Raw genomic sequence first — 26,676 nt, forward strand, 5'->3', positions numbered from 1 at the left:
AATTTCCAACGTAGATGCGCTTCTGGCCTGGGAGTGTTTTTAGCTATTTACTTTGACAGTAGAACTTAGGGGAGGGGGAGGAGGGGGACAGAAAAAATAAATGACTTAATTTACTTTGAAGTGTAAAAGTGCGAGCGTTTTCTTCTCTCTCTCTTCACTCCTCCAGTCTCCTCTCACTTTTAGGGCCGCGGTGGCTCAGTGGTAGAGCGTTCACCTCTGGTGCTTGGGGTCACGGATTCGATCCTAGCCCCGCCAAGTGAACCTTGTGGTGGACAAACACCGTGTGCGTGGGTTTTCTCGGGGTTCTCCCATTTCCTCCCACTTACTTCATTCCACCATTTCATTCATTTCTCATAATCACCGTCTCCTTTAGCCTAACCGGCATAACCGTGGGACGTAAAACTCAAAGATTTCATTTCATTTTTTCCTCTCACTTTGATTTCATGATTTCGCACTCTGATGAAAAGTATTAAATACCGCCAGGAAATGTACTAATATATAACCTCTCTTTTAGGCGCCCCTCCAACCACGCGCCCGGGACACGTGCTTTGCTTGCTTGCCCATAGCTGCGGCTCTGTGAGCTACATAAGTAACATACAATGCTTACGTAATACTTTGGGTCATAAGCAGTGGCGGCAATTGGACGTTAAAAGTGGGGGGGCAAGACATGATCTGAATATTTGTATATCAATGTTAATATACAAACTTCCCTGGTTGAAACTATATACATTAATAGGTCATTTGAGAAAAGTGGGGGGGCAACTGCCTCCCTTTGCCACCCCTAATCGCCGCCCATGGTCATAAGTACTATTAAGAAAGGAAGAATTGCATTTTTTTAACTTTGGGAAAGGAGCTACTATGGGATTAAAGTTAAGGTAGGAAAGGCAACACATTCCAGTCTATGCTTTCACCCAGCAGACATATTGTTTGGAACCAAATAATGTGACTTTTGGAATCTTGTACTTAGGTTCACAGCGGAAGCGACGAAATAACTTGAATCATCCATTGTAGCTCTCCCCGCAACCAGTTTCTAAAATGTTGGCAATAAGTTTGCGAAACGAGAGGTGACGACTCCAATTTTGGGTGAAAAGTCGCTATAAGAAATAATCGAGAAATTCATTGTCTATAAGCATTGTAAAAGTTGTAGATGTAAACTAAACAATATGTTCTACTCACTGGCGCAAATCCCGGGGGGGGGGGGATGACGGATACATGTCCCCTCCAATCTTGGAACTGAGGGGGACTTCTCCCAAATAATCCGATTTGAAATGTGTTTTTTGGGAGAAATTTGATGATTTTTGTCCGATTGCTACAAAGGAACGTGAGATGTCCCCCAGAATAAGCCTCAAATCTGCAGCCTCCTAACGCTAAAGACAACTCTGATCCTCCACAACATTGTTTTTCAACTTCATAAGTATTTTGGACATCGCCAAAAAAAGTATGGTAACGGTCTTACCCTCCCCCCCCCCAATGTTGAAGACAGATTTGCGCCGCTGGTTCTATTCACATCTTTGTAAACAGGGCGCAACCAATCCTTTAATTCAGGGATCATTTCAGGTTGTTTCGGGTACTTTTGTTCATGTTGTGGTCAAAATAGTTCCGAAATAATTAACACTACAGTACTTACGTTAAGCAATTTTTTGTAAAAGAAAAAGTGCAGAATAATTAAAAGACCCCAGAGGACAAATATAACAAACACCTTCTTCGCCTTTTTTCACGCATCTATAGCTAATCTTGTTGCTATCGGTAATGATGTATTACGTGTGTCTCTCAACGGAAACTCTGCGAACTAAAGGACATCAAGTTTGTAGTTATTCTTCGTTAGAGGGCAAGGGTAACATAACAATGCAGGATTGTGGAGTAGTGAGTACGCTGTATTTCCAAACTCTTCATCACTTGCGCTGATTAAAACAAACAAACAGAAAAAAATAACGTAAAAACTGTTTTGAACTAATAATGCTTCTCTACAGATGAACATTTTGTTTGCAGCAAAAAGTCGCTAAATGTGTAAGTAGGTAAATCGTTATTTAAAAATCACCCAACAAAGTCTCCAATCGGAATTTTTTTTTTTTTTTTTTTGTCGTTATCGTAGGCCGACCATACGTCCCGTTTTGACCGGGACTGTCCCGTTTTAGGGGCGTGTCGCGGCCGTCCCGTCAGTAGATGGAAAAAAGTAGTATTCGTCCCGTTTTATGTAAATGAAAGAAGTAAATAACAAACCCAGTACCTTTACTCCTTTTAAAAGTATTAATAATAACAAAGCGGCAAAAATTGAACTGAAAATCCCTATATTAAAAATACTCTATAGTTCGCAGTACTGCTCGAAAGGCAGCAGAGGTTTTAGCAGTTGGTTGTGTGTTAAACAAACTTCAACGTGTCTTTCCTTTTTCATAAGTACCCGCTCTGTAACGAAGAGAGAGAGGGGGAACTCTGATATCAAGGCACTGATAAGAACAAAGGTAGATCTAAAAGTCTAGTGTTGCAAGAACCTGTCCCGTTTTTAACTGAAAATTTTATGGTCACCCTGCGCTATCGTTGAGGTCGAATTTCCCTTATTTAGCGACTTTACCCAAAATTGGCAACATTGACCCCCACCGAACAACACCCCGTCATCTTGAGCCTAGCCAGCATAATAGTGGGACGTAAAACTTAAAGATTTCATTTCGAACAACACTCCCAGAAACCTACTGTTATACTATTCTCAAACCACCCCTTCGTACAGTTCTCCCTATTCGAAAAAAAAAAAAAAATTGTAAATAGCAGTGTTCATACATAAATATGGAACTCAATTTCCCTGAATTTTGCAGGTTTTCCAGGTATTAATTTTGCAATTTCCAGGTCTAGTGGAAGAAACTAATAGTACGAGAACACATAAATTTTAAGAATACTATATTTATATATTTGAGAATGGCCACCCTTCTCCCCAATGAACGATTGCAATTAAATATTGAGTCACAAGAAAATAAATAATTAAAATAAATAAAATTTAAGTTGAAAAATATTAAGTTGAGAAGCCTACTAAGGGAATTATATAATACTTTTGTTCCATACTTGAATACATTCAAAATATACAAAAAAATATTGGCTTGGGGAAGAAAAAAGGGCCCGCGAGATTTTAACTGATTCTTGTAGTACTCGACGACAGAAATAGATTACTGAAAGAATTTTCAAAATCGGCACAGGCAAACATGAAGAAAATCGCATTTTCAGGTACCGGTTCAAAATGAGAAGAAAAAAGGACCGCGAGATTTTAACTGATTCTTGTAGTACTCGACGAGAGAAATCGATTAGTGAAGGAATGTTCAAAATCGGCGCAGGCAAGCATGAAAAAAAATCGCACTTTCATGTACCGGTTCAAAATGGGGAAGAAAAAAGGGCCCGCGAGATTTTAACTGATTCTTGTAGTACTCGACGACAGAAATAGATTACTGAAAGAATTTTCAAAATCGGCACAGGCAAACATGAAGAAAATCGCATTTTCAGGTACCGGTTCAAAATGGGAAGAAAAAAGGGCCCGCGAGATTTTAACTGATTCTTGTAGTACTCGTCGAGAGAAATCGACTAGTGAAGGAATTTTCAAAATCGGCGCAGGCAAGCATGAAGAAAATTGCATTTTCATGTACCGGTTCAAAATGGGAAGAAAAAAGGACCGCGAGATTTTAACTGATTCTTGTAGTACTCGACGAGAGAAATCGATTAGTGAAGGAATGTTCAAAATCGGCGCAGGCAAGCATGAAGAAAATCGCATTTTCATGTACCGGTTCAAAATGGGGAAGAAAAAAGGGCCCGCGAGATTTTAACTGATTCTTGTAGTACTCGAAGACAGAAATAGATTACTGAAAGAATTTTCAAAATCGGCACAGGCAAACATGAAGAAAATCGCATTTTCAGGTACCGGTTCAAAATGGGAAGAAAAAAGGACCGCGAGATTTTAACTGATTCTTGTAGTACTCGTCGAGAGAAATCGACTAGTGAAGGAATTTTCAAAATCGGCGCAGGCAAGCATGAAAAAAAATCGCACTTTCATGTACCGGTTCAAAATGGGGAAGAATAAAGGGCCCGCGAGATTTTAACTGGTTCTTGTAGTACTCAACGGGAGAAATCGATTAGTGAAGGAATTTTCAAAATCGGCGCAGGCAAACATGGAGTAAATGGCATTTTCATGTACCGGTTCAAAATGGGGAAGGAACAAGGTCCCGCGAGTTTGAACCGCTACGATGTATGTTTACGAATGTGCCCGTCTTCTCAAATTTAGTTAATTACTGTGACACTGAAACATGTGACACAGAGTCACATTGTGGATGACTCTGCAATCGGCAACCACTGCACATATACTCCTCCCGCCCCACAGTTTGATTATTTCGATCCATTCCTCACGTGCTAACGGCATGGTTCAACATCTGCAAGAAAGAGGTAAATGTAACGTTCAATTGGCAATAGCTTTTCACCAAATTAAGCTGCATGAAATCTGATTGCATATTTGACATACTGAGAAAATTCTAGCCCGTGGCCATATGTATCACATATCCCACCAGTTCATAAAAATTTTGAACACAAAATTACGGTCGTCCGTGTGACGTACTCCCAAAAGGCCTAATGTGTATCACCCACCTCACATTCAATGAAACCACATCCGTGTAGAATTAAGAAAGGAACCTCTTATGATGTATACAGGATGTCTCAAACGTTCCCTGACATAGGGTAACTCTGTTATTATCAGAGTTACGACAAAATGTAAGAGGAAAAACATCTCGAAATATGACGTTTTCAATCTAAAGTGAACACTTTTTTAAAAAATCGGACAAGATGAATGTGCTGTATACTCTTTATGCACCCAATTTTAAATGAAAATGCAACGTTGTCATTTACCTGGACCCACGACATAAGTGAATGAAGTTACTGTTTGAAACGGGGGCTGGCCATCGACATGTTAGCGTAAAAGACAGTAACTTCACTCACTTCTGTTGTGGGTCCAGGTAAATGGCAACGTTGCATTTTCATTTCACATTGGGCGCATAGAGAGTGTACAGCGCAAACGGGTCATCCGATTTTAAAAATTCCTTCACTTTAGATTGAAAACATCATAATTGGATATGCTTTTCCCTCCTACATTCTGTTGTAACTCTGATAATAACAGAGTTACCCTATGTCAGGGGACTTTTGAGACACCCTGTATACCTTATTTAATGTATGTTTGATGTCACTATAACTGTAGTATAATTTAGTTTGTTTAAATTTACAATTTAATACAAGTAGATTCGGATTTACATGCGTAGGATTTTGTATGCATCTAACTAATGAATTCTTTTATTTTTATGCTTAACTTAGTGACTTGGCTTTGGACTGCAGCTGATTATTGTAACCCATTATTGCTTGAGAAGAAACAAGATATCCGAATCTTCATTTGGAGAAATCAAAGGTCTATTGGAAAGCTGGGGATTACAATCATTAATTTCTACATTTCAAGGTGCGTAGTAAATTATATATTGTGTTTATTGTTAAATTACTATTATTGGGTTTAGAATCAATGAAGCACTTCATGATATTTTATGGGGATCAAGATGGGTGCCGGATAGATAAGTATTTGAGCGTCAGGCTCTTATTTCTTTTCAATTTAATATTTAATCAATGATTATTTTTCTCCCTCATTATTCCACCAAATCGTATTCCAAGATCATATATCCATTTTTGTTCGATATATCCATATTTTTGATCTCTTTCATATTTCTATATTTTCGATTTTTGATATTGTTTATATTTCGATATTGCTGTATTTTTCGATATTTCGAACAAGTTTCGATAGTTTGTCGACATCGATTATCTATATCTAAATTCGGATATCCCAAAGCCCTATCGAGCACCCTCCGAAATGAAGTTTTTGGCTATGGACCTGATTAGGGATGCGCACGAGACAAGACGAGACAATTTTTGTTACGAAATTCGAGGCAAGATAGAGCTTTTCCAATAGAAACGGATCCAGTTTTCGAGACGAGACAACTTTCGCGGCACCTTTTCGAGAGGAGACAACCTCAAATCTTTTCTCTTGCGCATCCCTAGACTTGATCATGAGTTATCAAAAAAAAAAATGTTAATGAGAAATAACATGTAAATACAATATAGGTAGCTACAACATTTTTGTTTTCATTCTTCAGTAATGCATTGTTATTAATCTCAGGGGGGCGGTGGCTCAGTGGTAGAGCGTTCACCTCCGGTGCTTGGGGTCCCTGGTTCGATCCCAACTCGCGCCGTGTGGACTTTGTGGTGGACAAACACCTTGCTCGTGGGTTTTCTCGGGGTTCTCCCGTTTCCTCCCACTTTGTTCATTCCACCATTTCACTCATTTCTCATTATCACCGTCTCCTTATCCTAACCGGCATAACCGTGGGACGTTAAACTTAAAGATTTCATTTTTTATTAATCTCAGCATTTTATAGTGTATTCTTAAGCTTAAGGTGATGTATAATTAAAGTTTGAATTCAGTTAACTTATTTTGTTTCTCAGATTGTTTTTAAAATGTATGTACAATTGTTTATGTTCATTCTCGAGAGTTTAAAGTGACGTATAGTTATTAAACATAGTATTTAATATTGTACTCTTAACGTGGAAGTGATATACAGTTAACTTTTGAATTCAGTAAACATTTTTCTTTCTGAAATTGCTTTAAAAAGTATGTAAAAACGTTTTTATTTTCTTTCTTGAGTGCTAAAAGTGATGCAAAGTTATTAAGCTTACTACTTTATATTGTATTCTCAACCCTAAACTGATACACAGTGCGTTTTTGAATAAATTGTCAAGTTATTTGAGTGATGAACACTGGTAGAAAATCCTGACTACTACTGGAACATTTTGATTTTAAGGTGACGACTACTGGTGCAAGGATTTTAAAATATTGTTTTTCCTTCAAGGGCTACTCCTTTTTGAATTCTGACTACATGGTCACTATAGGAAGGATCAGTGAGTCTTTCCAACTGTGGTACAGCTCCGACAGAGTCACGATGCTCAGAGAAGAGACAAAATAGTATGTTTTCAAACTTAAAGTGAGAACCACTGGCGTTTTTACCTTGCTATGCAAAAGTAAGTGAGTACTCCAATGGGGTTCCAATGCGGTACCTAATTTCTGCATTTTAGATATATGGAAATACATGTCTCTAAAATGTAAAGAACTGATTTTTTTTAGGGGGGGAATAAACTATAGGTATGTGGGGCTTGCATACTTGACGCTACAATTCGGAAATTGAATTAAAATATGACTAACGGCTATCAAGATGTTGTCAAATAAAGGGAGGACCAACACAGTTAAGGGGTTTTCGTGTTAGATGCTAAAATTTCCGAAATCGGTCATGGAAAGTTAATAAACACCAGTAGCAATTTCATCTTAAAGTAATTAGATATCTTCATGGGGTGTTAGAACATCATGGAGTCTACCAAAATTAAATTTTAAAAGCTTTTGAAAATATAATCTGACATTTGTAAACAGTATTTGAAATATGTATTTACCCAAAACTTCCAGCTAGTACATCTAACATCTGGAGAAACACTGTGAAATAAAAGCTTGAAATTTCGGAAACAATTATTGGTCGCAACAAAATTAAATAAGATGGTACTTCTATGGGTTAAATCAGTACCTCAGTACAATTTCGATCGAAAGATTAGTTCAGTCCTAGGTTTTCTTCAGGCAATTCCAATGGTTCATCGAGCTGTACAAAAGAATGAAAATTCGCTGTCAATATCTAAGATAGTAACCAAGATAAAAGGAATTATATATTTTATGGCGTAAAAATAGAGATCTTTATATATTTGTACTTTTGGGTCTTTCCTATAAGAAAAAAAAATCAGAAAACTACTGTATATACCTTAATAGACAATTCAATGGGCGGGGACACAGTAGCTTAGTGGTAGGGTGTTTAACTAATCTTTTTTTTGCAGAAACTATTGGAGTATTCACTTAACCCGTAGAGATACGATCATACTTAACTCCCTATTTAATTTTAAAATTAAATAAAAGGAAATATTTCAGTGTAGCGACCCACGATTATGCATTTTAGTCTCAGGGAGATTATGATTAAAGCAAGTGAATGTTGTTGACAGAATTGATGGAATGCAAAGGTGGGAGGAGAGTACCCCGAGAAAACCCACGAATACGATGTCCACTACAAACTGACTTGGCCGTGGATCGAACCAAGAACCCAATACACCAGAGGTAAGCACTCTACCACTAAGCCACTGTGCCCCCGCCCATTTAATTGTCTATTAAGGTATATACGGTTGTTTTCTGAAATTTCTTCTTCTTACAGCAAATACTCAAAAGTACAAATCCATGTGGGTCTCTATTTTTACGACGTCATAAAATACATAATTCCTTATATCTCGCTTGCTATATTAGATATTGACAAAAAATGTTCACTTTATTTCAGAGCCCGATGAACGCTTGGAATTGTCCAAAGAAAATTTAGAGCTGAATTAATCTTTCGATCGAAATTGTACTGACGAGTCTGAGGTTCTCACTTAACCCATATAAGTACCATCTTATTTAACTTTTGTTAGGATCAATAATTGTTTTCTGAAATTTCAAGATCTAATACGCTTTTATTGTATGGTGTCTCTCTAGCTGCTAGATGTACTAGCTGGAACTTTTAGGTAAATACATATTTCTAATACTCTTTACAAATGTCAAAATATATTTTACAAAACTTTTAAAATTTAATCTTGGTAGACCCCATGATGTTCTTAAACTCCATGGAAATACCTAATTATTTTAAGATGAAATTGCTACTGATGCTTATTAACTTTACATGACCGGTTTCGGAAATTTTACCACCTAACACGAAAACCCCATAACTATATGGATCCTCCCTTTATTTGACAATATCTTGATAGTCATATTTTAATTAATTTTCTAAATTGTACTGTCTAATATGCAAGCTCCACGTACCTATGGTGTCGCTTTTTATTTCACCATATTTCGGTAACTGTTAGGCGTACCGACTTGCGGTTTCGGTAAACACACACCTCTAACGTTCTTTAAAACGTTATTAAGACATATTTTAGAATATTTAGAAATGAGAGTTCTGGGAATATCATGGTACCCGAAAACCCCCATCAGGGCGTGTGTGTAGTGTATTTAATTGAAACTACTTTTGAGGTTGTTGTAAGCCCTCGTAATTACGTTTCCGAAACTGCACCATCTAGTACGCAAACTCCACAGTTCTGTAGTGTCGCTCTTTATTTTCCCATATCTCGATATCCATAAGGCTTACCGAGTTGAGGTTTTCGGTAAACAGATGTCAGTTCCTTACATTTTAGAGACATATATTTTCATATATCTAAAAAATACAGACATTAGGTACCCCATGATAGCCCGAACACCATTGAGGTACCCACTTACTTTTGAATGGTAATACATTTTGAGTTGTTGTTCAGCATCAATAAACACTTCATAGTTTTTCTACGTGCAACCCAAAAGTCCATACCTGACCGAACATATTTTGTCCATTTAATCTCAAAAATGTTAAGATACTTTGTATTGTTAAGTACAACCAAATTAAGCACACTGAATATAACATTTTAAATATTTTCTGATTTTTGTTGCAGGTATTTCGTGCATCAAACCAGAATTCTGCTTGAAAGACAGTCAAAAGAAGCAGTGTAGGTTGTGGCTAAAAGTACGCCCTTTCTGAAGACAGACTCAGTTGTACTTACATTATTTTGTACGAATATATAACCCTAATAAAGATACTGTACTACAAATTATTTCTTTCTTCCATAAATTATAATAAAATATTATCTCTGTTTAAAGAAAATGATTTGTTAATGTTAAGTCATTTTAATTATTTTTCTCTGTAATAAGAACATTATCCCTAGCAATATTTTTTATCTTTGTGCTATTGCGATTGGATGAAGTAAAATTCTATACGAAGCACTATTATTTCAGACATGCATTAATAACTAATGTATTGTTCTGTATGTAAGACAATGTGTATACTGAACATGTCTAGCGAAGGTGTTGTTTTAATACAGAATCTATAACTCAGCTTTTCAGTAGTCAACTTTATTGGGAATCCGAAGAACGAAGTTAAAAAAAAAAAAAAAAAATGTTGGACTTACCAGCGTGTGTGTGTTCGAATTCTGGACTAATCCAAATTATCCAGAGAAATCATTATATATTTCTTTGTTGCTATTTCAGATGTATCCTTTATCCAAGTCGTATGAAACGGAGACTTCATACATCGCTATACTTTGTATGAACTATGTTCCGTATTTACTTAATCACTTTGTAACTTTCTCTAGTGTTGACAAGGCCGCAGGTGTCAATCGAATAGTTTAGTGTTTCACTCATGTCACCTTGTGACTAAGGTACGTCCTGTTGGTATATATATGGTACTGGGTTCAATTAGCGATAAAATACATTTTTAGCGTTAAACAAATGCAAAAATCTACACGAAATGAGATACCGTGATCTCTGACTTACGGATAACACCAAGCAACTAATGGTACTGAGTGTGATTGAGTTTACTAATTACTATTTGGCTAAAATCAGTGTTCCTTTATCTATAGTTCTTTTCGTGCTTTGAATTGCAAAGTTTGAAATAACCGTTTTAAATTATTGTGTATATATATCTTCCGAGTAATTCTGAGAATCATTGCTGTTTCTTTAAGCAATGTGTGAGACTGTTAAATTGCTCTTTCCTTAAAATGTTGCACTAAGAAGGATGCATCCAGGAAAGTCCAAATTTGCAGAATGTCTATAGCAGGGAAGAATAAATATGTTTAGTCGATGGCTGCACAACGCCTCCGCTGTCACCACGTTGTCACACAGCGAATACAGCGAACGTTTAAGAGTATTCTGCACTTACTATTAGGTATCGGCCTGGGAACTTTGGCGCATCTACCCAGTCTCCTTCTTGGTGTTTCATTTTTAATGGCGAGTACTGAGTAGGAATAATATTGTAAGCGAATGCGTTTCCGGCTGACACCACACTTTTAATTATTGCGACATTTAAAAAAAAATACCTGTTAATTAAAATGTACAGAGAAGTTATTTCTGGAAAATTCTATTCAGGCCTCTTGTGGTAACAACTGCACTTTAGTAGAAGATACTATTAAGGAAAAGAATGAGGTAAAATAATCTTTATATCGTACAAGCAATGGATGATAACAGCTTAATAAATGATTGTACGTAAATCTTGTTTGAGTTTGAATATAGGATTGTATAAGGCTGTGCATTTTGCATTATTATTGAGGTGCTGCAACTAACTAACTGCAAACCATATGATAAATTCTTACAGTAATATATCACATATTGATTTACTCTGTATGGAAACGAAAATAGTTTAATATATGGTTAACCTCCTTTGTGCCAGGGGCGGATCCAGAGGGGGGCGATCGGGGCGATCGCCCCCCCCCCCACAAGAGGAAACTTTCTTATTTTATATATAAATAAACCCATCCATAACAAGTTTGGAGCTCTTAAAAGTAGCAGTATTACCACCGACCGCCCCCCCCCCCCAGAAGTCCGTCCTGGATCCGCCCCTGCTTTGTGCCCATAATTTTAAAATTAACGTTTGTCACTTTTCAACACTTGACTTTGCAGTAGCTTTCCAACGAATTAGCAGGAAGCCCAAACTTATAGGACACCCTGCAGGTAAATACATTTCTTTGGACAGTTTCACTGCTCCAAACTAAGATTTGAAAAGTGTAGTATTGTTAATTTTATTATTATTGGCACAAAGGAGATCAACCATATTTTAAGCTATTTTTGTTTTCATACAGAGTAAAACAATATTTGACAACATTACAGTAAGAATGTATCATGCACTTTGCAGTATGTTGCAGCACTTTAATAATGGTGCACTATACGTACACTCTAGATCCTGCATATGTCCGATCCATACATTACAAGAAGGCAATACGTATTCGATACAGGTAAAATCTGTATATTTCATATGGACAACCTATTAGCTATATACATCCAATCTATACATTACATATGGCCAACCTGTACGCGACATACGTATAATCTATATGCTGCATGCAGACAGTCTGTAAGCTACATATATGCACTCTGTATGGTGCATACGGATATTCTGTATGCTGTATCTGGACAAGCTGTGTGCGACATAAGGAAAATCTGTATAATACATACGTACAATACGTATACTGTATCTAGTCGTACGTATGGGGCACAAGTACAATATAGATGCTGTCTCGGGGTTGAACGCAAGAAACATACGTACAGAACGTATATTGCATACTTCTTGAAATCATGCTCCGTCCTGATAGTCAGTGTATGTCGTCATTATTAACCCACATGCTACATACGACCCTGACGTCACAAAGCTAGATATCACCTCCGTATATACTTGTTACTGCAGATGACGTCACACGAATGACGTCATTGCACTTATGCAGACAGTACGTATAATACATACTTTTTCAGCTATACGTTTGCTGCAGGATGTTATATACGGTTGTACGTTAAGTCCAGAAACTACAGGAATTACGAATGTAACCTACGTTTTTAAGTATGCCACCTACAATTTTTTTTCTCAGTGTAGACAGGTTTCACTGTATTAGTTTCATAGTAGTATAGATATACTGCAATCTCGCTATAAACCCCTGAAAGTTTTATTCAAATCCTATCAACTCATTTTTAGAGTTCCTCCCGTTTTATAATTTTTAAGCCATACCCTTCCCAAATTTTCTTGCCCTAAAGATTTGGTTTGTACTTTGAACTAACAAATAACCTTGGGAAGCTTCGTCGGAACCTGTCAGTATTTTAACGTTCTTATTATTTTTTTCATCACTTTTCCGATTTTGCCCCACAACTGCCCGGAAACTGTCATTCTAATCTCCGAAGTATGTTTAGATATTGATAAAGTTTGTATAACACAAAACAGTTCATTGAATTCAGTTTTATTCATGTTTTCTACATTTTTGCAATTTTAAGAGTGCGTTTTCACCCCTAACGCCTTGTCTGAATTTTCCCCTACGAACTTAACTTGAAAGTTTTATGAGAATTGGTTCAAGCATTCGATAGTTATCGTGAGCAACAAAAACACATCGGTAGACAGCACATAAACTTAGCGAATCGAATAATACACCTTCGCCACGCGCTGCCAACTATTTTCAAATTTTGTATTATTAATTCTATTTTTCAATTGGAAGTTGTGAACTAAATGACGCTATAATTTTCTTTTCCATGTTAAACTTATTTTGCTATTTATACCCAGCAAACACTTCATAAGTTTTAATAAGGAAACAAATCCACCACTTTATTAAAACTCTATACAATTCTGGGTAGATAGAACTTGTTTTTAAAGTACTATTACATATCTAAACTTGCTCTGAGATTGAAGTATATGGTGTTTTTTTTAAGAAAATACTACCAGTAATACAGCTTTTTTTTCGGTTTCTCAAAATTGCGATTTTTGGATTTATTCTATTCTTGCCTGACGATTTAATTATTATCAAACGTAGAGGACTACTTTGAAAGATACTTTGTTGTGAAAAGTGATTTAGAAAATATGGAATAAGCTAGGGGTTTTAGTCTAAAAAAATATAACGCTCCCCAATTATTTGCAACAAAGATTAAGAAAAAAAGGAGCTGATAGCCTTGGAATTAATGGCAACTCTGTCACTGATACGAATCTCACATAAAGGAGAGGACGCAGAGAGCTATATGCATGGAAACATAGGTCTTCAATTTTTTAAAGCAGCTGTAAACAGCAAAAAACTATTTGACAATGTCAGCATGAATAATACCGGAATTGGACATCATTAGAGCATATATATAAAGAAAGCATGGTTCATGCAAGTTGGTGCTCTAGCACGCTACATCTTGGTCATACTAAACTACTTGAACACTCGATTTCAGTCAAACTGCGTTGATCGTCAAGGAGGCCGAGGCTCACTTTGAGTTCGATGAACTACGCTTTCTGGGAGTACAGTTAATCTCTGTTATAATGCAGCGTATAAATTCGCGACGGGGCTCATATTTGCACGAAAACAAACGATATATGGGAAGCAATTTGTCCAAATTGTCCTTCGTATTTTCATCCTTTACCATTCCGCTTCAAAACATGTGTAGAATTCAACAGAGGGCACATTGAACAAACGTGCTTTCATCTATGATACGGAACTTTTCGGACACCCTGTAAACAAACTTCATATGTCTTTTCTTCCTGAAACTATTGCCATCCCCTTAAAATTTTACGCTTACATGTATAGCTTTACTACGAACTTTTATATTTACCTATCATTATCCGCAACAAAATCGACACTCACCCTCTTTAAATCAAATCTCCTTTAGTTTGTTGCTTCGTAAGGAACAATTTAATTCAGTCTCATTTTCCATTACAACCTTACGTGATCATTGTGGAGTGTCACATCAGGAGGCAAGTAAAAGACTTGAGGCCTTAAATACCAATTATTCTATAAAGAAATCCTACTTCCAGTAGTGACAGCAAATGCAATAGTATTGTTTATCCGCATTGGGACCACAGTTACGCATATAATTAAAAATGCATTTGTTTAGCAAAGAAAGGCACGACAGTGCATTGTTACTTTTCGTATAATACGTCAAATTTGAAGAAGTGATGGCGGAATCTCAAGCAACCTTCAAAGCTTTCAAGTATTAGACTATGATGTTTATGTTGTTCCAAGGAAAATATATAAAGGACAAAATATCTGAACAGTGAGCAGAAGGAATGATGCTTGCTTCATTATTTCTGATCACTGTTCAGATGGTGTGGGTCAATGCAAACTTGACTCACCACCCATCGTGACCATGACCCACTCTGACCCACCATCCACCATGACCCACTTCGACCCACCGTGACCCAATCTCGCCCACTACATAACGTGACGCATTCTGACTCACTACCCTTCAAAACCCATCGTCATCAACTTTAACCCATGATCCACGTCCTCCTGTCTACTGACTAAAGAGTTTACGCTTGTAATTAAACAATGCTGTGAAATTACCACTAATCGCAGTTTGAATTTCTACGGTCAATCGCTCAAGCACCGCTCTGTTACAATGGGGCGGATCTGACCTTTACGATATAAAATGGTAAAGTATTTGTCGTGGGCTAAATTACGATGAATTTGAATTATCATATATAATTATTTCGTTATTGAATTACAGATACTTTTCAGTGGAAAATAGGATGAAATTTGGAAGGCTCAAATCAAGGTATGGTTTGACAACATAACTAAAACTTCGTACCCATCAAGATTACTCGAGAAAAGTATACATAAGTAATGAGAGCTTTCAACGGAACAACTCTCTTCTTCGGCCGTGGGTAAAATAGAACTAGTTTATCAAGTTGAATGTGAATGTTCAACTTTCTAAATTAAAACATTCTGATTTGCTCAGCGATGATATTAATGTATATTAAGTAAACAAAGCTTGTAACACGGAAAATTTCACAAACATGATCACAAAGACATAATTGAAATGAAAATACAGGTATTGATAAATTATTTTCTTATTAGAAAATAATTTCTTCAATTTACACACAATATGAAAGATTATCAGTTACTTTGAATAAAAGCGTCAGTAATAGAACTTAATTACTTGACCAATAATTATGTAGTAATGTCTGCACTAAATTATTTTAAGAACCGACTTACATAATTTACTTCAATTACTTTAACACTGCATACATACCCTAGCAAAAAACAAAGAATCATGAAGGACAAAAATAAGTGATTGAACAACGAGGAACACTTATACCTAAACACATGAAATTACTTTTAAAGAAGCTCGAAAGCAGATGACTGTAATTATCAGCGCAATCTCCCTGTCCTTCCCCAACAATGAAAAATTAAAATTGCCCTTACCAATTTCAACCTAGAGATTACAAATGTTCAGAGAAGGAAGTTCATATCTCATTTAAGGGCTTGATAGTGCCGACTTTTTAAAGTTATGTGCCTTTCTCATTATTTAAGCTTGCCATACACCATTGCTGAGCTTGGTACTCCGTTTTGTAGGCACTCCGTTCGAACTTTTTACATGTCAACAGTTTTTTTTTTTTTTATACCGGCAACCAGAGCCGCAGTTAGAGATTTCGGTGTCCGGGGCGATATAAAGTTCGGCACCCAGTACAGTCTCCTTACCAAGCATTTTTTTTACCGTATAAGAAAAGCAGCTTTTGTTGTTATGCTACGCTGAATTTTTATTAAGCTGCTTGAAAGAGCGTTACGACACCAAAATCGATCATTATGTATTCTTTTACTAATAAGAAATGCTTTCAAGAGGCTTAGTTTGGATTTTTTTTTTAAACTTGACAAAACTCCCTTTGATTCTATACAAATCCACTTGGAGAACAGTTATGGAAACTTACAGGACAACTATTTACAATATATCATACTATCGATGAGAAATGAAATTTCAATACATTAGAAACTATGTGCTTTTAAAATGTTCGAAATGAGTTATAGCATTAATTTCCAGTAATAATTGTAAACTTTTGTAATTTTATTCTGCAGGTAACCACACAAATAACATTTTAATTTCAACTTTTTTACGGTAAAAATATTTTGTGAAATGTAACGGAAATTTAGAAGGAGTCTTCTTTGCGAATTTCTCAATATTGATCTATGGAGCTGAAGAATATGTTTCATGCTGTATTTCAAATCCAAAATATAGTTGGCTACAACGTTTTAAAATAATAGTAATTACTTAATCTCTTAAGGAATGAAAGTTCTGAATTTAAGGTTACTTATTATTAATTAGCATATTAAAAATACACTAACACACATACACACATATATATTATATATGTGTATATGTTTTGTATGTATGCTGATAGAAAAATCAGAAAACTAGATACATATGCACAAAAGAAAATATTCTGGTGATACAAGTAGTTGATGGAGAAACGATTTCAATTCCTTCAAATTGGAAACATTTCATATATCAAAGGACTAATATATATATATATATATATATATATATATATATATATATATATATATATATATATATATATATATATATATTGGTAGTGATCAGTCCTTGAAAAAGACGAAATTCGTTCGGTTAAGCTCTGACTCCTTAACCCTTTTTTTCTACAACAGCTTGAAGTTTGAAAATGTTATTATTCCTCTTGTTTACCTTTACTTTCAATATTCCCGCGCTAACAGCAGCTTGCATATCATCGCTTGTCTCTTCACTCCTCTCGTTTTTGTATCTTTATTCTCACAGTCGTGCTCGTGATTAATCCGATTGGGTAGAAAAGCATGATTAACTAAGCAAACCCATCACCATCAACGTACCTCAGACTCAGACTTTGAGTGCCTCGGATTTTGAAAACGCTCTTGAGTGCACTATAAATCATTACTTGGCACCTTATATATCACATCGTCATTAACAAATCATATACAGTAATCACTTTCTTTAAGTACTAACATGTAACACTTCCGAAGTGCAACACTCCGATTTTGATAAAATTTGACAGGTAGATATTACACATGAAATAAACGAATACCTCCTTTTTTTTGCGGAAAAACGGTTTTAGGGTGCAAAAGCCCCCGAATTTTGAAAGTTGGCGCTCGAAAGGCAAGAAGAAGTGGACAAAAGTAAATGAAGTTATGCATAGATATTGTAGAATTAAAACGAGTGAATACGTATTTCGTATCTTCCTGAAAAGAAAAAAAAAACATAAAACAGGTTGGCAGGGCATAGACCCTTCCAAACCATTGATTACGAAAAATCAAAAGTGCGAATAAGTATATATCAGAAATGCCTAAAGGATAAGGAGAATTACTATGAAACTTTGGCAACTTTTTGTGTAGGGCCAATAGGCGAAAAATAAGTGAACACGTGTTTTTAGTTTGTGCGGAAAAACAGTGTTGGGGCCAAGGCCCTTCCGAAAAAAAAAGCAAATATTACCGCAGAAGCGCAAGAAGGAGTGGACCGAAGCGAATGAAATTGTGTGTAGATATTGTATATGTAAAATAAAGCAATTCGTGTTTCCCAAGTGTCCCATACCGATTTGCTTCAAATTTGGCACATCAGCAGTAAACAGAAAATAAATCGACACGTGTTTTTGTTTATGGGAAAAACACTGTAAGGGTTAAAGGCGCATCCCGAAATACTATAAAATACGTTATAGGTAGGAAAAAAAAAACTAGTGTGAAAAAGTGAACTTTAACCAATAGATAGATGACCCAAAAGTAGGAATCTATACACTGAATTTCGAGTGTGTCGTGCTTCTTCCCTCAAAAGTTCAAGTTCAAAGATTGAACATAGCGCCCCCTAGCTACTTGTGAAACACGTATTGCCTTATTTTACATATACAAGATCTATACACAATTTCATTCGCTTCAGTCCACTCCTTCCTGCGCTTCTGCTTTATTATTTACTACTTTTAGGAAAGGACCTTGGCATCCACACACTTTTCTCGCACAAACTAAAAAATACGCGTTAGCATATTTTTGTGTATTGTGTCTTAACACACTTTCGTTGCAATTCTCTATGTAATTTAGGCACTTCGAAAGTATACTTATTAGTACTTTCCATATTTCGTAATTAAATATTTCGAAGGGTCTGTCCTCCACCCATTTATTTCTTTGTTTCAGGAAAATACGAAACATGTACTCCTTTATTTTAAGTCTACAATATCTATGCATAATTTCATTTACTTCGGGTAACTTCTTCTTGCCTTTTGGGCTTCAATTTTCAAAATTTTGGATGGGACTTTTGCCCTCCTAAGGCCGTTTTCCCGCAGAAAATTAGAGACAAGTATTCGTATATTTTTACATATTGTCTCTACACAAAGTTTCGTTGCAATTCTTCATGTCTTTTAGACACTTCTGGCATACTGTTATTAGCACTTTTGATATTTTGTGATTAAAGGTTTGGAGGGGTCCGTGCCACCCAACTGTTTGTTCTTTTTTTTTAAGGAAAATACGAAACACGTATTCCTTTATTTTACATCTACAATATCTGTGCACAATTTAATTCACTTCGGTCCACTTCATATTACCTTCGGGCGTCAAATTTCGAAATATTGGGTGGGAGCTTTTGCCCCCAATAATCGTTTTTCCGCAGAAAATACAAAACACTCTTTAGTTTATTTTTGCTTATTGTCCCTACACAAAGTTTCGTTGCAATTCTTCATGTCCTTAAGGCACTTCTGACATTCTGTTATTAGCACATTTGATATTTTGTGATCAAATTTTTCCAGAGGCATGTGCCCCACCAATCATTTTTTCCAGGAAAATCCCTCATTTTACGTCTATCTTGTCTGTGCACAATTTCATTCACTTCGGTCCACTTCTTCTTGCATTTCGGGCGTCAACTTTCAAAATTTTGGTTTGGGGATTTTGCCCCATAATACATTTTTTTTCCGCAGAAAACAAACAAACAACAACAACAAAAAAAAAACAGGTATTCGTGTATATCAAGTGTGGTATCTACCTGCCAAATTTTATCAACATCTAAGTGTTACATAAAAGTAAAAACTTGTTGGGACTGTGAGTGAAATGCTTGTGTTGAGAGCACAACAAGCAAGAAAACTTTTAACTCTATTTTTTTTGCAAACCTAGAATAATATTGATTTCATAGGGCGTTAATACTTTTTAGGATCGATGCGTCTCTTACTCATTTCCAGTACATTTTCTTTCTTCTCTCTCGTTCGGCATCGTCTTGCTATCAGCGCCCGGGGCAACCGCCCTGCTCGTCCCCTTCTACCAACGGCTTTGAGGGCAACGTATCGGAGATTTAGACGAAATTGTATAAAACTATTGACAATTTTCTTATAAATGACGGTAAAACATTTTAAAACATCTGCCAGTAACTTTCCGCTTTTATCATGTGAAAGTGGCCCAAAGACGCCCAACCCTGTTTCTAAAAGTATTTGACATCCCACACGATTAATATGTATGATAATATTTAAAACAACGTATTATAAAAATTATCTGCAGAAAGTCACAATTATTCTATGCACAAGCTAAAAAAATATATATTACTTTTTCTTTTCGTCTTGAATATTCTCTCAGTATTTTTTTCAGTTATTATTTTTATCGTTGCTTGATCCCTTGATTCATGCTGTTCTTTCTAGCTTCCGAAACCTTGACAAATCTCTCTGTCTGCAAAAAGCACAAAGCGCATGCGCGCAGCCAATGGTGATCACAGCTACCAACTGCGAAGTGAGAACTTATGGTGATCCAACGCGCCTTGATGTATATTGAACTATACGCTCGACAAGCTATACGCTCGGGACTGTCGCGCACCTGCCGATGAAACCCTGACTGCAGTTACCCCCCCCAAAAAAAGTTATCTCAGCACCGTTGGGACCTTCAACGTGAATTTTCAAAGTTGATTTCTACGCATTAGCGATGGTGAGAGGAGACCATCTAATACGGTTTCCCATTGGACGACCATATAGTGTCGCCTGGTGGAATGCAAACCGCCAAGCCAATGTATGGCAATGTATGTTCGTTTCATAGGTATCGGTATATATATATATATATATATATATATATATATATATATATACTAACATTTGGCAAGCTGGGGCTCCGCCTCCAGACCCCCGCCTTTCCTCCACCTACGGCCTCGCATCTCTTAGGTATCAGCCTTTGCATCAATAGTGAATTTTGTGCATTTGCTCTTTAATTACAGTTCCTGAATTTGGCACAGCTGAGGGCTTAGCCCCCTGACCCTCACCTTTACTCGGCCTACGGCCTCGCACCTCTTAAATCAACAATTCTACAAAATTTCAAGTTTTTTCCTATTTCAACTATCTAAAAGATAAGATTTTGTATCCCAAGAAAACGCCCATTTAAATAACATGGGAATTTCTTCATCTGCCCTTTACACCCCTTAAAATCTAAAAAATATTCACTTGTGAGAATTTTCCTGTAGGTAGTCCTGGAAGGCTACAATCATGTCAAATTTCATCATTCTAATCCTGCCGGAAGTGCCTAAACATTTTGGGGTGTAGAAGATGTCCCATATAAATAACATGAGAAAGATTTCTCAGTTCCTCATAAAACCACTCTACAGTTGGAATTTTTTTTTATTTTAGCTATTTACTTAGTTAGCGCTAACGGAAACGCATAAGCATACCGAATTTCAAGTTTTTATTCCAATTTCAAGTACTTAAAATATGAGATTATATGCCTAAAAAACAGCCCTTTTAAATAACATGGGGAATTTCTTCATCTCCCCTTTAGACCCTCTAAAAATTAAAAATATTCATTTTTGGCAATTTTTCTGTCGGTTAGTCCCAAAAAGTTACAATCATGTCAAATTTAATCATTGTAGTCCTACAGGAAGTGCCCAATAATTTGGGGGTGTAAAAGGTGTCCTATATAAAAAACATGGAAAACATATTTCAGTCACCCATAAAACCACTCTACAGTTAGAAATTTTTATTTTTACTTATTTACTTAGTTAACGCTAACAAAAACGTACAAGCATACCTAATTTCAAGTTCATATTCCAATTCCAAGTACCTAAGGAATGAGAGTATAGGTCAAAAAAAAAAAAAAAAAAAACAAAATAAACAGCCATTTAAATAACATGGGGAAATTCTTCATTCCCCCTTTAGACTCCCTAAGAATTAAAAATATACACTTCTGGCAATTTTTGTGTCGGTTTTCTCCGAAAGCTACAATCATGCCAGATTTAATCATTGTAGCTCCACAGAAAGTGCTCAATAATTTATGTCAGCTCATGTAGTTTTATATATATGAAATGAAATTTTTGAGTTTTACGTCCCACGATTATGCCGGTTAGGCTAAAGGAGACGGTGATGATGAGAGATGAATGAAATGGTGGAATGAAGAAAGTGGGAGGAAACGGGAGAACCCCGAGAAAACCCACGCACATGGTGTTTGTCCACCACAAAGTTCACTTGGCGAAGGCAGGGATCGAACCCGCACCAGAGGTGAACGCTCTACCACTGAGCCACCGCGGCCCCTTAGTTTTATATATATATATATATATATATATATATATATATATATATATATAGAGAGAGAGAGAGAGAGAGAGAGAGAGAGAGAAGAACAAAATATCACTTGTTGAAAGATCCGCATTATTAGAAATTAGACGTTAGTTAATGGAATCAATAACGTATTTGCTTACTATACTGGTGTTCTTACTGGTGTTTTTACTGGTGTTTTGAAACAATAAAATGCTATTCTAGTAAAATACCTATATTTCAAATAAATATATTTTTATTCAGTTGTTCAATATGCTTGATTCTGTTAACACGCAATACCAATCAATATGAAATCTTACACAAATATGATTATTACTTAATAATACTAAATCATATATTTCCCCCTATGACTGATAAATTTAGAAAAAAAAACATGGTATTTTAATTTTATGTATAATTCAGCTAGATAGAAGATGAAGAAGCATATTATATAAAAGAAATACGTCATTTAAAATACGTCATAGGTTTTTAAAATCCAAGTGTTATAAAAATTACATTTTAGAAGAATAAAAGGAGTATTAAAATCGTGACTTCATGTCGTGATATTAAGAATAGAACTTTCTGACCTTGAATTCTCACCATTTTTAATTTCTTTTGACCTTTTTCATTTATATTAAATATGTAGACATTGTTATTATTTAAAATGTCTGGAAATTTTCAAGAGGATTGAAAGTATGGGGAAAGTATTAGTTTTCTATCTTAACTTTAACGACAGTCAACCGATATAACGATTACCAGGAGAGCCATCTATCGCTATTTCGAAATATTACTTTCTTTCTCTCTCTGGATGAAAATTTGGAACGTATGGAGCTCAAAGGAAGATAAATATTGTTGCAATAATTCGAGACGTAACGTAAAAAATAAGGAGCAAATCTTAAGAAAATAGTTGTACTGATTTTTATACTCACAGTGAAATTAAATAATTCAAAATTAATACATAGCCTTCGTTTCAAACAGAAAAGTGCTAAGGATTAAGTGAAGAATATAGAAAACTAACCGAGCATATAAGGGTTTTGTTGTAGGTAATCTATCCGGCAACCGAGAGTCTATCGACTAATGTTTCTTTCTTCATTGTTCCATGTATTATTAATGAATGAAAACGCAAAGTTGAAATAAAATTTAAATTAACCTTACAGATGAGTTTTAATTAATTAATTTGTGTGGCTTATTAAACCAGAAGGTGCTTCGCCGCACAAACAAAAATCCACCATAGGAGGCTGACTAGCTGTGATCTTTTTGCAACGGGAGGTTCTGGATTCGAATCCGGTGGCCGTCCAAATTTGATTGAAAATTTGTCTTCAGCTTCACAAAGAAACTGTTAGAATGCTACCTTTAATATAGGGCAGAGCAAACTTGCTGCTACTTCCTTTACTATTATTCACGAACGTGTTTCTAAATAAGGAACTTAGCATCACGCGTTAGTCAAGCTCTTAATGCAATGCTAGAAACAACTCTGCATAGGGACTCTAGAGTGGGATCTAAACCACTACTTTGATTTCTATCCAAGTAAGGTGCTCCACCGACAATCGAATCTGATACCATGTACACACAAAGCGCGTGAGTTATCCACGAGTGGGTATGATCGTTAACACTTTCAGTGATAATTTGCTACTTAGGCTACATTATGTATGTGTCACCTTAGATACGTTCTTATATATCCTCCTTCCATCTCCTTCTCGACCATCTCAAATTTTTAACAGAAACTTCCATATTAAAAATATGTACACACATCTTGTGCGTATTTTTGCGTGATCAACGCATTTCTCCCATTTTCGATGTCTCGATTGTGTGATGTATGATATATGGTGACGAATATGTATTGTTAAGTTCTGCATTGTGTAATATCGTCATTTACTTGTATCTAAGTTGTAGACTATTTCGTTTTCAAATATTTCTTCAAAACCTTATTTTGGGGGCACGGTGGCTCAGTGGTAGAGCGTTCATCTCTGGTGCATGGGGACCTTGGTTCGATCCCAGCTAGTGCCAAGTGGGCTTTGTGGTAGACAAGCAACGTGTTCTTTAGCTTTCTCGGGGTTCTTCCGTTTCCTACCACATTATTTATTCCACTATTGCATTCATTTCTCATCATCATTTCTCCTTTAGCCTAGCCGACATAACCGTTTGACGTAAAATTGAAATATTTCATTTTTCATTTCAAAAACTTCGGTTTGAAATTCTCCTTTAACGTCTCTCCCCTCTCTACAAGTTAACACCTAACTTCCATACATTTAACCTACTAGGGCAAAATTCGCCTCTATAAATTTTTACTTCAAATTTAATACATGTAAACTAAGTTTCAAACTAATAGTACTTGTTTCTTTGTTTATGGAAAAAAAAACTATCGATTAGTCAACGAATAAGATAATTTTTGCACAATAAAAGTCATTTTTCTCAATCTTCTCGAATATTAAGCATGAACAAACATGTAAATTTTGTTTATCAGGAAATGATGTATTAATTGCTATATATAAATATATATCAATAATATCGGTAAACAAGAATAAAAGTTTACGAGTTAATAATTTTTGTCTATATTTCATTTGCCATAATGTGCGCTGTTTACTTGCTAGTGCCATGATCAAAAGCTCGATTAGTGTATGCCTCAGTGTCAGTTTCATCTTGATGGGTGATGCGATTATTGTGCACTAGGCATCATTTTCTTTTAGGTTTAAGTAAAATAATGTCTTTTTAATCGTGAACCATGCATGAGGATTTACATCCATCCATGCCAACTCGATGAGGTCTATAGATTGATAAAAAAATAGTATTACTATTTTTAAGCGCTCGCAATATTGTAGAATTTTGATTTAGATAGTGAAGTTTGAGCAAGAAGTACTTTGTAGATCGGTTTGTATTTTTTCACAAAATAATACAAATAAAAATAGCTTACTATAGCCACATCGCAAGTAATATAGATAGTACAGGAAATATCCCTGTTATACATAATTCAAATGGTAATTATCTATTCTTTCGGGACATTAATGTTCAGAGTAAACTCTCCGCAAAAATCAAGATAAGTACTGAAACTTTGCTAGGTCTTTGTTTTATGTTGTTAAGGAATGTTTTTTTCTTTGTTTTATGTTGTTAAGGAACGTTTTCTTTTCTTTACTTTGCTGTCCGTCCATTAAGTAAAAAGAAGGAGAAAATAAAACAAGAAATGAATGGCACTTTTCAAACATCCAAAAGCGATGTATGTGTACATTCCTGCAGGAAGTGGGGAAGGAGGTAGGATGTATTTTAACTCTAATGTATTATTGACTTCGGGACACGGGAACCATTTGTATCAATCTTTATCATGCCAGATCTTGTGGTGTGAGTGGTATTATTTCGTGCAGTTTTAATGGCTTCGAGATCATGCGCGCTAAAGAATTTTATTCGTGTTGTTTCACGGCAGAAGTAAAATTGATCGAAGTCTTTGCCAATATATATTTATTTTTAGTTATGGATTTTCCAGTTGACCCACGAAACCAGGTTGCTACAGATATCTTCACATGTTGATGGGACCTTCTACCGGTAATTGTTTCTTTCGGTGGCTGTTATGGGACAGAGAAGAGAGAGAGCGCGTTGGGAACATTCAACTGTTCTGACAACAAACGCCTTGGCTTTGTGTCGAAGCGATTTATCAGAAGCCTTTGTAGGTCTCTCTAACTTAAGTGAGCATCATCTTCACTTAGGACCTTGGCCCGCTCCCCACCAACCAACTCCATCAAGCTCCCGTGTCGTCATATCGTCACGGGTAGAACTATCTGATCGCCGCACAGCTCGTCAGTCAATTGTCAAACAGCGCAAGCATGTTGGGAAGGCGAGGGGGAATATTAAGGTACACGCTATTAAAGAAGAAAGACGTGAAAAGAAGCCGGTAGGGAATGGCGGAGCTGCGGCGAGAAAGCATTGTTGCAGTTAAGCGATCAAATCATTGTTGTTGGCCTTGCGTGTCTTTATGACGTCACGGTAACCGTCAGAAAGAGTGCGCAGCGTTTAATACTATGAAGAGCTTTGAGCGATCAACTCGAAAGAACAGGAACCTAGCAAAGAGTCGTCATATTTTTCGATTTGAAAAACGAAGAAAACAAGTTTCTTCGGCTGATTTTGTGTTCTGGGTACGTGTTCTCCGCAGCTTGAATGTCTCGAGTGAAAAAGCAACTTGATGTTAACAATGGATGTGTGAGTGATTCGTATAAATTTGTTACTATTGTGTTTGTAGTGTTGCCATGTTTGACTCTTATAGACGTAGACTTGAAGGTGGGAATCCGTACCTGCATAACGCTCACGACAGATTTAATTACCGCAGACCCAACATAAACTATGACCGACCACCACGGAAATTTTTAAGGCCCCATCCGAAAAAACCTCCCTCCGAAATCACTTTAGACGAAACGGAACCGCCTAAAAGACCAACTGGTGTAACGAAGTTTCTTACCGCATTGCTTCCATGGCGGCATATGCCTGCTGCTCTACCAACAGTTACAGCGATGGTTGACAGGAAATTATCTCTTCCTCTCAGGTAATTCTTTGATTAAATTTGAGGATGACAGCAGGCTAAGTGTCATTAGTTCTTTTACTTTTAGTTGTTAAGACTAAGTACCTAAAAGAGTGTACCTTTTCTAAAAATACAGATGTAATAATACAAAGAAAGTTACATAGCATACTCTTAACACGAGATAAATTTTGTTTACTAATAAGAAAAGTTAATTTCAGTTCCAAAGCAAATGTTGTA

At 36.1% G+C, this 26,676-nt stretch overlaps 1 protein-coding gene across 4 annotated transcripts in view; it reads left to right on the forward strand.

Moving 5' to 3' along the window:
- The window catches only part of Slob (Slowpoke binding protein), an 823,759-nt gene that overhangs the window by 554,987 nt on the left and 242,096 nt on the right, over window positions 1-26,676 (forward strand). For 2 of the 4 annotated variants that reach the window (XM_081762289.1, XM_081762290.1), the window contains exon 1: window positions 25,803-26,463. The exons of 1 other annotated variant lie outside the window; for it this stretch is intronic. In XM_081762289.1, the coding sequence (XP_081618415.1) occupies window positions 26,171-26,463 (293 nt within the window). In that variant the 5' untranslated portion in view covers window positions 25,803-26,170. Of the gene's footprint in view, window positions 1-25,800; window positions 26,464-26,676 lie in introns of those variants that run through there. One more of the 4 variants, XM_081762288.1, reaches the window with a different exon arrangement.

This window comes from Thermobia domestica, chromosome 6 (genome assembly GCF_964235325.1).
Source record: "Thermobia domestica chromosome 6, izTheDome1.hap1.1, whole genome shotgun sequence".
In the NCBI taxonomy this organism is placed as follows: domain Eukaryota; kingdom Metazoa; phylum Arthropoda; class Insecta; order Zygentoma; family Lepismatidae; genus Thermobia; species Thermobia domestica.